Source organism: Scardinius erythrophthalmus (genome assembly GCF_964197995.2).
Source record: "Scardinius erythrophthalmus genome assembly, chromosome: 6".
NCBI classification, from domain to species: domain Eukaryota; kingdom Metazoa; phylum Chordata; class Actinopteri; order Cypriniformes; family Leuciscidae; genus Scardinius; species Scardinius erythrophthalmus.
The window spans coordinates 18,229,108-18,242,501 of NC_138226.1; the positions used below are offsets into that span (position 1 = coordinate 18,229,108).

A 13,394-nucleotide genomic window follows, 5' to 3' on the forward strand; every position below is an offset into this window, starting at 1 on the left:
TTGGATCTCCTACTTCGTGTCTTTGAGCAGTACGTGACAGTCTCACAGTCTCTAAGAAGGATAAAACAACAAAATCTGTATATGAAGGCATTTAAAGATGTAGACTTTTTTATATATATATACAATGGCATAAAAAGTAATGAACATAGTTGAAGAAACATGAGTCCATAAGCCTGATATTTGAAAGTGAAAGTCTGGAAAACAGGCAGGGTTCAGGGATCCAGTTCCTCTATTAACATTGTGCCTTACACTGGCCTAGTTAGAGGTTACAGGCGAAAGGCTGTTATTTGCATATCAAAACTATTTGTTGTGCTACATTGTCAGGGAAGATTTTTTACCTTAGGGTGATGGGAATTGGCTGTGTCAAATAAATGTTTGATGACACTGTCCATTTTTATTTGTTATTACTTCTGTCTCAGCTTTTAGATGTGTGCTTTTTTTTGTAAGTAGCAATACGCCAGAAGAGATGAATAATGAATGAACTCTAGATTGCACAGATGTTTCTGCTGCTGTTTTTCCTGTGTTTGCTCAGGGGCACAAACCCTTTACCATTACTGGCACTTCCTGTGCAAACTTCAACTCAGCTGACATAAAATTACCCTCTGCTTTAACTGCTAATATATTTACTTTTTCCGTAAAAGGTAATGTCCTAATATTATCTTTAGAATTTTTTTTTTATCATTCAATTTTTCATTAACCCATATCACATTTATACTGTATGTGTTATGAAGAAATACACTTATTTATTTGTACTTATTCATATCATCTCTGACCTCAACCACATCTCTCTGTTTTTAGTCTCCCCTGCTCTCCATCAGGTCCAGTAATTGGCCACACTCCATTTTGAAGTGCTTATAAATGTTATCTCTCTGTCTAGTCGACTAGTCGTTGTTGTTTGTGTGGGTGTTGTTTTTGTCAGCAGGGTTGAGGTGGGGTGCTGAGGCCTTTTGATTATGGCAATTTGCCAGGTGGTTAATAAGCCGAAATGTCAGCCATCGACTGTGAACAGCAAAGATATTTTTTAGTTAAAATAAATTTACATTTATTATTATTGTGCATTGAGATATGTGGTAATTTAAAGCCGTCTCGTGACGCTTGGCAGACTCTGCTCTGGCTGTGCGTGTTCATGTGTTTTGGAGGAGACGTGGCTTTGGAGAGCACTGTGAAGGAACGGTGGGATCTTATGTTTTCAAAGATAGCTTGCTATTGTTAGCCTCTCTAAAGTTGCCTACCCTACCTTTAATTTATTCCAAAACAGTCTTACTGACTCCAAAACTTGAATGCTATTGAATGATGGATAAAAAAGGTCAAATTCTAAATTAGTATTTGGTTTGTGCTGCATAACACACATTTTAATGTTACATTTGTGATGACATGTTGCATCCTGTGGCAATTTATAGACTGGAAAAAACACTTAAAAAATTATGATTTGCTAACCATTCATGAAAAATGTATGATTTGAGAGTCACTCCACACATTGTCATAGCCCTGTTTTTAGATACCAGTATTTTATACTCTTCCTCAGCTGTCGTCACATTTTACTTTTCTCTGTTTTCACTGAAAGTGAAAGCACAAGTCAGTAAGTTTTGTTGTCCCTTACATTTCCCTGCATTTGTCTGTTAATCTCTTCTCCTGCTCTGATTAAAATGAGCTTTTTACCTCTCTGCAAAACCAGTTGTATTTCTTTTTTCTTAAAACAAATAGTTTTTAAGTTTCAAAAAGAGGTAACAGGTTATTAGTTTTGTCTACTGGTTGTTGATTCTCGCACACAGCTGACAGATTTTAGTATGCTAGTATGTTTCTATTACAAAATAATTGACCTACATTTGAGAAATTTTACAAGCTGAAGCCAAAGCACAGATGGGTGAAACACTGTGGAAACTTCTGAGGTTTAGATCTCTAAAAGGCAAGAATCAGAAGTGAGCAATGTGAAGCTTTCGGACAGGGAGGGCAAAATGGTTCAAGAAAGGACGGAGGAAGGCCATTAATGTAAAAGTAGAATAACCAGGAGGCCTGCGATACGCTTGTCAGACTCTCACAACACTGTTTTTCATCTTTACCCTAGGCAGTTTGGTCTCAATTCACACAGCAATCATGATTTATGACGTCAGGTCGACACCTGCAGTGGGTCTTATGAATTTATCATGTGTTATGAGGTTTAATGCAGAGGGAATCTCCACCGTTCTACAGCTGATGAAGACACTTGTGTGCGCGGAAACATCTGCAAATGAAAACACATCTGGTGCTCCTCAGTAAATTCTACCAAGGGAATGCCCATACGATTTCTCAAATTAGAAACAAAAAGCTCTCATTTTTTCATCATATCAGTCTCTTAACAGATTCGAAATCACATTGCTCTCCCTGCTCTTACCCATGCTAGGCTGCATGGATGGGCTTGGAGTTCTTGCACAGAACAGAACCATACCACAGTCCAAAATGTATGCTAACTGTCAATCATCTTTGACAATAGTGGTCCTTTTGGAACTGTAATTTTGTTGTTGTTGCTGTTAGTTTTTGGAAAGTGTGTGAAGTTTGTGAAGTTCTCTAGATACAACGTTTGACATTAGAAAAATACTTTCTGCTTTTGGCATTAACTTTTTGTAAAAAGAATTTGAGACCAGATTTGGCCTTGGTGAGGATCCATAATGTGTTTGAGTTGTGACAATAGCAGATTTTATAAATATTTTTGTGTATGATTTTCTCCTGTTTTAGCATCCCTCTATAACCTCCTATTATAAATCCTGATGTCCTATAGTAACAAGCTGTTTGGCTATATGTGATTTAGCCTAGAATTTGACAATGACTGTGTGATCTTTGATTTCCAGCACCCTACTCCCCTTCCCTCCATAATGACCCTCGAGGCACAGGGGAACCTGTGTCCAACCTCCGGTCCTGCCACTACAGTCCTGTTTTTTACCTGTTGGACAATGGTAAGAATGTGTCCAGACCCTTAAAACCACCCACACGCACCAAGCCCGCGGCTCATGTGCTTCAACGTTTGAATCTGCGTGTGTGTGGGTGTGTTTGTTTGGGGGTTGCATGCTGCAGTAGAAGTAGCCTCACGCTCGTAGTGCCACGTTCTGTGCTCCTGAGGTGTAGGTGTGTGTGAGTGTGAATGTGTGTATGTGTCAGTGTGCTTCACGTGTGGCTATTGTAGGCATGTGTGTGATTGGGGCATGGTAGTAAGTAGTATGCGTTATGTGTGTTTACGAGAAGGGTGATATTGTGACTAGCATGGACAGAGCGTTGATCGTTGATGTCCAGTAACCATGAATCTTTTTTTATTGGCTTTATTTAGACCCCAACAGGCTTCAGTTGTTCATGTGTGTTATTGAGAACATGCTAGCTTTTTGCTATCACACATGCTAATGTGTTTGTAGACATTAAGAATGTTATCTTGAAATCGAATTCATTCACTGATTAATTGATATCCTAATGACTAGTACTCAGCATGTTGGTAATTGTTTAATCTGTAATCCGTTTTCTAAAAGTCATGGAAGGCATAGCAAATACCTACAATTTAAACGTATAGTTAGTTGGTTTGATGCAAAGTTGTCCTAGGTGAAATTTTGGAATGACTAGCATTAGCAGCTTTATGTTATATATGTCTACTAGACTGTTTGCCTAAACAATAGTTACTTAACTAATGTAAAATGGATTTATGTGATGCAAAGGCTACACAAATGCGCCAGACTGCAAAGCTTTGAGAGCATGGCAGGGAGAATGGCTACAAGCATGAAAATTACATCTGCTAATAATGCTTTTGTTCACTTTTGTAAATGTGCTGCATGTGAATGGCCTTTAGTGTTGACTCATTTTTAAATATTTAAAACAACAACTACCTGGTCACTAAATTGGCGATGCTAATTAGTGACATATTCTTTTGCCAGACAGAAGTAAATGAATATATTTTTGATTAAAGGAAAAAGCAAAAACAACGTTGGAGCTCAAAAATGCTATTGCATGTTTCTGAAATGAAATTCCAATGAATTCATTGTAGATTCTAGCGTCTGCATCTTTACTCTTGACGTATATCCGCCTCTATGAATTAGTGGAAAATGACCTGAGCTGAAACCAAAGGAGTCGGTAATTCATGCAAATTGCAGTGAGGATAGCAGAAGACATTTTTTGTGATCATTCCAAAAACAGTCACAAATTACCATTCATTTGAGTCAGGCTCACAGAGGAGTTGACGGGATTGAAGCCATGGTGTTCTGAACATTCTAACGAGCAGCTAAACGACTCCTGAAATTGTGCCATGGAAAGAAAAACAATGAAACAGTGTGGCCACTTGAGGCCTGATGTTGAAATCAATGGATGCCAGCTGTTATGTTTGCCATTTTAGCTGTGCCGCTGGATAACAATAACCAAAGATGTCCAACATGGGTTTATTCAGACAGATGGTTTTATACACACACACACACACACACACACACACACACACAGATAATTAAGCTTGCAAAATGGATTTAATGTACTTCTATCAACATAGGTAGTCCACACCTCATCTTGATCTGTCTTTCATGTTTACACACCTGGACATGTGTGCAGACTGATCTTATCAGTGTTAAGAGTAATGGGAAGGATTCCACATCTAAGGCACAGGTTATTGATCCTGGAATTTTAATTACTGCTATTTTCAGGAGCAATTTCTGCTTTGTCTGACTTTCAAATCTCATCCATTTCCACATCCCTGAATAAGAGTGGGAGAGAGAGAATGATTCTGCTCCATCTATTTATTATGAAATTATATATTTTTAAGTATAGCTTGTTATATTTAACTATTTTTGTGTTCCTGATATCTGAGGTTTAATCCAGTGTTTTAAAGACCAGTGAAATCAATTTTGTTGCTTTTAGTCCCCCCCCCCCCCAAAAAAAAAAGTGTTTTGATATGACCCATTTCATCTTCCCTCTTGACTAGGAAATATCAGCACCATGGGGTCAAGGTTTGGCTGGTTTAAAATCATCTTATATTCAAAATTAAATGTAAAAATGTTTGCAAGCATCATATAAAGTTATACTGGTTAGGGTTAGGATATCCTGGATATTCTGAAAATCGTAAACCAAAACCTCCTAAACCAAAACAATGAACTTATGCTGGGTTCACACCATGTCATAACCGTAATTACGAGATGGCAACCCGTGACGTACCCGGAGCTGTTCACGTCCTCAGACTCGAATTTTTGCGTTTCTATGTCACTATGAACGACTAAATCAATCTGCAGCAGCCAGGTGGTACAAATAAGAGCTTTGTAAGTTGTTTACATTAAAAAAATTTGCCGTCTCTCGTCTCATGACGATTTGAAGACTCTGCTGTGTGCATTTATTTGTTTTGGAGGAGGCGTAGCTTTGGAGAGCACTCTAAAGGAAGGGTGGGATCCTTTGCTTTCAAAGCTAGCTTGCTATTGCTAGCCTCTCCGAAATTGCATACCCTACCTTTAAAAATGTGAAACGGGGGCCTTGCTCCAACCAAGATGAATGGGAGTGCTAATGGGTGGCTTTCTCCAGATTATTATAGACCTTCTTGGTCAAAAGGAAAGCAAATTGCATTCATCAAACCATTACATGGAGTCCATAAGTGGAAAAGCATTAGCACCATTCTGAAAATGACATTCTAAAATCACACCCTACTTTAAAAACATTTAATTGAACTGATACTAAGGAGGAGAGTAATATTGGAAAGTATTCTGCTCGGTGTGTTTTAGCGTTCTGGACAGAGTACATCATTTAAAAAGAGAATTTGAGAGACGTTCTTTGGAAAAAGATTCCTGGCTATTAAATTTCTTTGGCTGCATAGCAATGGGAACTGATGTTGAATTAGTACTTTAATCTATATTTTTTATAAATCCCATTTCAGCAGTAATCTTGCCATACGTATATTATTCTTGACATTCAGCTCAGTGTACACTCTAACCTTTGCTGTGCAAAATGCTTGCAAAATGTTGACCTTGCTTTTGTTTACCTCTTTACACTTTATTTTGAACCTTTGTGTGTGTTATGTTTTGCCAATTGTGTGCATGCACATATGTGAATGGTTTCTGCATGGTTTGTGGTTTCTGTTCAATACAGTACAATAGATCCTACATTGTATTGTTGCATTTTTGTAATTATTTGAATCAATTCATGAGGTTTCCTATCAAAATGGGAGGAAATGGAAATAAAAATGGATCATGATTTATTGTTTTAGGTGTTTGTGCTTAGATGCTTTCTGCATGAGTGCGTTTGCTTATGTAAAGACAAGTACAGATGAATCTGTTTGTCTGGTGGCAGTATACAATCGGGCATGACTGTCAAATGAAACATCACATCCCAGCAAACAATAGCCGTCATTTCACAGTCTCGGTTAACTATAGACCCGATATAGCTTGCTTGGCTATGAGCAACCCACTTCTAAACTTAAACAAACAAAAAACTAAACAAAAAACTTGAATTTGTTACATGTTGTTTTTGTCAAAATAACTTGAGAGATGTATGGTATTCCATCATGTTAGCAAAGTCAACAGTGATTAAAAGGTGTTTGTTTTCATTTCTTTGACATGTTATATGCATAGCCTTTGCGTCTATTTTTGGGCTGTGGTTAGACGACTATTAATTTTTTTTACTGAAAGCCCCAATTTTGTCTTGTTTTAGCCTAGATGCCAGGGCTGTGTTTGGACGTCTATTAGACGTCTTTTAAATGCAAAATTGCTTGTTGGGAAGTGTGTACACCTGCATGTGTTACACTAAATGATTTTCTTTTTCTTTTCTTTTTTCAATTTTAATTTGAGCTGGTCTCATTATTTTCTTGACCTCTGCATCTTTTGCCTTTTGTTTTGGTTTCTTAAATGGATTAATTTCTCCTTCCTGTCCTATTTTGTTTTGTTTCAGTCAAGGGACCAGGCAGAAAGTTAAGTCTACCCACAGATCTTAAGACTGATCTTGGTACGGTAGGCCGAAAGCGAGCAGTTCTTTTTCTTTCTTCTTGCCTTCGATTCATCAACTTTCTCTGTTTCCATCCTGTTGAGAATGACATGATGAAGACCCTAGTCTTTGCATTTAAAGTTCATTTTTAATGCATTTTTTTCTATTCTTTCACTTTCTTCTCATTTGAATTCATGAAGTGGCGCAAAATTTCCCTCACATTTCTGCGTGTGGCCTTTTAAAAAAAATGCTTCTCAATGTACATTTTGCAAGTGTTTACAAAGGTGGTTTGTTCAACATAATCATTCTTAAGTTGAGAAAAGTATCACTCTGAAATCTCGCTCTTTCGCGACTGATTCATCATTTACGTCTAAACGGCCTTGCTCCATTGTAATTGGGTCATTCTATACCTCAGAACATGCTCTAACTCTATTGGACCATTCTCTAACTCTATAAAAGCCTGCTCATTTGTGATTGGACCATCCTCTACCTCTGAACGACATGCACTAATGTAATGAGCTCATTCTCTGCAAGCGAGCTTGTGTCATCGTGACTTGGATCATTCTTCAGCCTTTTATGGATATACTTCGAATTGTCTCTCTCTGTCTCTTTCGCTGAGTATCTATCCTTGTTCTCTTTTCCCTTTTCTTTCCTTTTGTCTGGCTTTTTGTTTCATGCTAGGCTGTGACTAACACACTTGTTTTTGAGGGCTGAACAATTTCCTTTTTCAATTTCGTGTGCCAAACATGACCTAATGTGTAATAATGAAAGTGTTCCTTCAACAGGTCAAGCTTTGCAGCATTACAATGGAAAATAGACCGTCTGGGCCATGAATAATTACACTTGTTTCTAATCCTTGAAGGTTTAGATTTGTGCTTGAAAAATAGTTGAACTTTGAAAGCACAGTAGAGTCTTGGGTCATTTTGTAATTTGAAAATATCTTGAAGGTTTAGGTCATAAAAACAGAAAAAAGACATAAAAACCAATGCTTATTAGAAGCCAGTTTATAAGTGCTGTGTGAGTGTAATGTATGTGTGTGAGGCTGAGATAGAGAGTTAGTGTGTGTGGATGTCTAGAGGTGTAGGTTGGATTCGCTCTATGTAGTTTTGTGCTGTAGAACTGTCTCCCCTTGAATGCACTGGGGCTTCCTCAATATGTTTTACTGTCCTAAACACTTGATTTGGATTTTTTCATTGGCATGGGCCCATTTAGAAACATTGACCCTAGTGCAGGCCAGGGAAAACAGATGTAAAGACGTCTGCGGACTAGTCTCCATGTTTTGGGCTTTCTCATCCTGCCTCTCTCATGGTTTGTTCTCTAAACTTCAACAGAAAATCAGTCTTGGAGGAAAATGAATTGATAGATATTACCATTACCACCAAAATGGATTTTAGTTAGTTTCATGAGTTTAATGACGTAACAAATATTGCTACAAAATAGCATAGAAGTACTGTTCATAACTTTGGGGTCTCTTATGCTCACCAAAGCTGCATTTGTTTTCTTATTATAATTCAATTAAAATAACTGCTTTCTATGTAATATAATGTATTCCTCTGATGGCAAAACTGAATTTTTAGCATCATTACTCCAGTCTTCAGAAATCATTCTAATATGCTGATTTACTGCATTGCACAGTGTTAAAAAGTCGGGCCGAACGGTTCTAGGAAAGTTAAGGAACGGTTCAGTTGTGTTTACACTTAAGTCTGGTATGGCATGGCATGATTACAAACCGTTCTTGGCCCTGAATTCTCAGTACGGTTAGCTAACCGTGCTGGTAGAATGCATGTAGCTACCAGTTTCTCTGTAGCTGATCAGCAAACCGTTGCATTACCAAGATAATGACTGACACATTTGTATTACAATCCAAAGAGCAGCTGTTATCAGCCCCACAGTGGAAAATGAAACCGGCACGGAATGGAACGGTTAAGTAAAGAGCGTGGTTAAGTAAAAAGCGGCTATTATAAATTACTTTACAGTCATTTTTTTTTATCAAATGAATGCGTCCTTGCTGAATAAAAGTATTTTTTTATTTTTTACAAATCTTTCTGACCCCAAAATGTTGAACGTTAGTGTGTAAGTTTTACAACAAAGGAATAAAAAAAAGAAAAAGAAAATAACAAATAACAAATGTAGTCTTTAAGGTTCACAAATTTACTGCAGATGGTGTTCTTAATAGTGCTTTGTTTCATCATGAGTCAGTGTCAAAGTTTTGGTTGCCAAGTCTGCTGTGCGATATCAAAATGACTGAGTAGAAATCCCACTGATATGAAATGACAGCAGACAGACTGGATTTGGTTGGCTGTGTTGGCATGAAATTGATTGATAGCTATAAAATAGAGGGAGGGAGAGTGAAAATATACAGCTAGAATGTCAAAATAGTCTGTCAAAATCTAGAAGGTACTGTGGTACATCCATCTGCGAGGTTCTGGCTACAGGTAGATGCTAGTAAGACTTTGATCCATGTGTGTTGGAGGTGCTGGTGTTTTAGATTCAGGGAGTTTGGATCTGGGTCTGTTTCTGCATACTCAGCTAGACCTCCCTCAACTTCCTGCACACTCAGCTAGACCTCCCTCAACTTCCTGCACAAACAGACTGCAGATGGAAGCTTCTGTTTTTCTGTCTAATCAAGTCCTCCACCTTCATTTTTTTAAGTGTCTGAGCTGAGAAGGGATGTGAAAGCCTCTTTGAATGCTTACCTTTTTAAACAACAACCATTGCCTTTTACCATTAGACTTTTCCCTTCCTTTTCCTGTTCCTTTTATCTTTCCTTTCCATTTTCCTTTTTCTTCTTTTCCTTTTCCCTCTCTCTCCTTGTCCCATCTTTCTTTCCTTTGGATTTTTCCCTTTTCAAATAGAAATGATTTTTGGCTGCTTAAAGCTGCTATTATGTGACCGCTTCCTCTTACTGCTTTCCTTTGCAGCCGCATTGTTTTCATCCCACTGCCCTCTTCACCACTCTCTCTCACACACACTCTTCTCTCTCTAATCTCAGTTGGGTTTCTTGCTAATGCTATGCCCGTTGTTACAGATCATGTGAATGGACATTGCACTAGCCCCACCTCCCAGCCCTGTCCATCTGGGAGGGCCAGAGTCCCGGGGGGCCCTGAAGGGCCACGCCTTGCCCGCAGGGGGCCCGGCCGACCGCCCTTCCGCAAGGCCCAGTCTGCCGCATGCATGGAGGTCTCTTTGCCTGTGTCCTCCCTCACCGAAGGTGTGTGCTTGTTCTCCAACTCCTTTATCCCTTTAATCCATCTACCCTTTATTCATGTATTCCTCCACTGCCTTGTCCCCCTTCTGCATGTTTAACACTCATCAAGGGATACAAGGAGGAGGGTATGGGATTTTATTGCTGTGTTTTCTGATGCTCTGATTCCACTGCCTTTTCTTTGGGTTCATTGTTTTGTTTTTCACTCTGTTGGAGAGATTGGTGATTACTAAAGCCCTTTCATGCCATATAGGAAGCATACCCCTTTTACACCGAGTGGGATCTGAAGACCTCTCTCAGCATAGTATCCTACATAGGATAGTACCTTCAAAAATAAAAAATTCTGGCATAATTTACTCACCCTTGTGTGGTTTCCAATCCATTCTTTCTTCTGTGGAACATAAAAGGGGATGTTAGGCAGAATCATTGATACTGGCAGTCCATTCAGTCACCATTCACTTCCATTGCATCTTTGTTTAATACAATGAAAGTGAATTGTGAATGCGGCTCCTTTTGTGTTTCAGGGAAAGGAGGAAGTCATATATATTTGGAATGACAATTTATGTCAGTTTATTTGTACTCAAGCAGGACCTTGTTGGTGGAAAAGGGGTAAAAGAATATCTTATGCACCAATTACCATTCTGCATTTTTGCTGAAATTTAAGTTTTTGTGATCTCACAATTGGTTTGTGTTATAAACTTCAAATTTAAATCCCATTTATCCTGATTAAAGTCAATATTAGGATGAATTGGATGAATGATGAAATAAGTATTTTATTAATCAGCCTTTCAAAAGTAATTTAAAAGTAAAACAAAAAAGAAGTAAAAGAAACAGCACAAACCTTTCAAAGTGTGACTCACAGAAACGACTCTGCTTTTCAAGCTTTGGGGATCCTCTGTCCCTTTTATGTTTGAGACTGTATTTGTGCTTCAAACATTGAGGCTGAGGCAGACACTGCTGTGAGCCTAATTATACTTTTTGTTTTTAATGCTTTTAATTACTACCTCTACACACAGTCGTTTGGCAGGTGGGTTGTGATGTGAATTTAAAAAATTAATGTAGGCAGTCTCTGTGCAAGCTTAGGTCTGAGTTTACAAAACGATCATGGTTGTGGCTTTCTTTTTCTTCGACTTTCTTTCTTAGCGTGAAATGAAATGTTGCGACTAGAGGGGACTTCACCAGAATGAAATGCATGAACAACTCTACAAACACTACTATGTTGCTTCACGACACATTTCTACAAAACACATAATCAGTCTAAATGTTTGTGCTTATCACTGCCATGTTTAAATGTTGGAGTGTGTGAGTAGAGGTTTATATTACATGTCCCCACAAGGATAGTAAAACCTGAAATCACCTACATTTTGGGGACCAGCCAGTGGTCCCCACGAGGAAAATGAACTAATAGACATACTAAATTATGTTTTTTGAACATTTTGTAAAAATGCGTAGTTTTCTGTGGTAGGTCGGTTTAGGGGTAGGCTTAGGGGATAGAAAATACAGTTTGTACATTATAGAAATCGTTACGCCTCTATATCCCCACAAAGAGTGTGTGTGTGTGTGTGTGTGTGTGTGTGTGTGTGTGTGTGTGTGTGTGTGTGTGTGTGTGTGTGTGTGTGTGTGTGTGTGTGTGTGTGTGTGTGTGTGTGTGTGTGTGTGTGTGTGTGTGTGTGTGTGTGTGTGTGTGTGTGTGTGTGTGTGTGTGTGTGTGTGTGTGTGTGTGTGTGTGTGTGTGTGTGTGTGTGTGTGTGTGTGTGTGTGTGTGTGTGTGTGTGTGTGTGTGTGTGTGTGTGTGTGTGTGTGTGTGTGTGTGTGTGTGTGTGTGTGTGTGTGTGTGTGTGTGTGTGTGTGTGTGTGTGTGTGTGTGTGTGTGTGTGTGTGTGTGTGTGTGTGTGTGTGTGTGTGTGTGTGTGTGTGTGTGTGTGTGTGTGTGTGTGTGTGTGTGTGTGTGTGTGTGTGTGTGTGTGTGAGAGTGTGTGAGAGTGTGAGAGCGCGAGATATGACCCCTTTCAGGAAATAATTCACCCAAGAATGAAAACTCATTATTTACTCTCCCTAATGTCATTTTTTTTATTTTTAGGTAGACCATCCCTTTAACTGTTATCATGGGCTTACACAGAGCTAAACTTGACTTCTCTGTGTCTTTATCTCATGTCAATTCTTTGTCCTTGTCAGTCATATATGTCCCTATAGCAGATGTCTTGTTCATATTAGCGTGAGCACTAACGCATCACTTAGATCATATCCTCACTGGGCACCGACTTCCTGTCATTCACTAATCCAATCACAGTGATAGACAGCGTCTCCTCCTGTGCCTTCATCTGTGTCCATAATCCTGTTTACATGAAGGACGCCAACCAGGACAACCAGCCCAAGTCGAACTGCAGCCTACAAATAGTGTCACAGGGTTCATGAGGTTTTCATAGTGTCTGGATCTTTCCCAGAAAGACGCGCTGTGTGCTTTTATTGACTTTATAACCTAATAATCTGTATTTGATTTCATTTTTGAGAAAAAAATAATGTGATTGCTCACAAGCTAGTCAAACGCCTTCCCATCACCTTTTTTTCCTCTCTTTTTTATTTCCACCTAGGCATTCTGAAGTGTTGCGAGTGAAATATTCGTCCCTGAAACCTTCAGCACTGTCTCAGCTAGATTTTTTTTTAAATTGAATAATGTCTTGAAATTCAAATAAATCTGTATCCGTCCAGTTATAGACACGTTTCTTTTTTTTTTTTTTTTCCCACTTGGAGAAGTGTTATTGTCCGTTAGAGGACTACCTACTGCTTCTTTGGTCTCAACTCGTGGCGTGTGTCCCTATCGCTACGGTAACAGGCATGCGGTGCCGCAGTGGGGTCGCTGAGATAATTAAAGGTCAATTAGTAGCGAAGAGAGCCAGGTCGGTGCTAATGAGACACGCTACAGGAAGAGAGAGCTGCGGGAATCTGGGATACGTAGTCACATATAAACAGCCATTAAGGGTGTAAAGACACACACTCTTGATGTAAGCAAAATGTTTGAAAATAAGGACAGTTTCAGAAATTTATCACAATAAATAAGAGGTTGGAAGTTTTGAGTTATCCCATTGACACCTTGACTCACATCCCATTTACCAAAAAGATTAATTCACTGATTGATTTTTAAGGGCACTTTCTGCAGGTTACATCATAAGGAACTATGTGTATCATTTTATGTTGAGTTAACTGATTTGTTCAATTAAAATATTTGTTTAAAAGCATTTATTCATCCATGAACACAATAGTAAGACTTAGTCAGGGTTTGGAATTTTAT

General features: G+C 38.7%; 1 protein-coding gene across 1 annotated transcript in view; it reads left to right on the forward strand.

Moving 5' to 3' along the window:
* stxbp5l (syntaxin binding protein 5L) overlaps positions 1–13,394 on the forward strand; it is a gene marked incomplete at its 5' end in the record, with an annotated part of 144,983 nt that overhangs the window by 119,246 nt on the left and 12,343 nt on the right. The window contains one exon of the mRNA XM_081369643.1: positions 9,929–10,111. Within this exon, the coding sequence (XP_081225769.1) occupies positions 9,929–10,111 (183 nt within the window). The remainder of the gene's footprint in view (positions 1–9,928; positions 10,112–13,394) is intronic.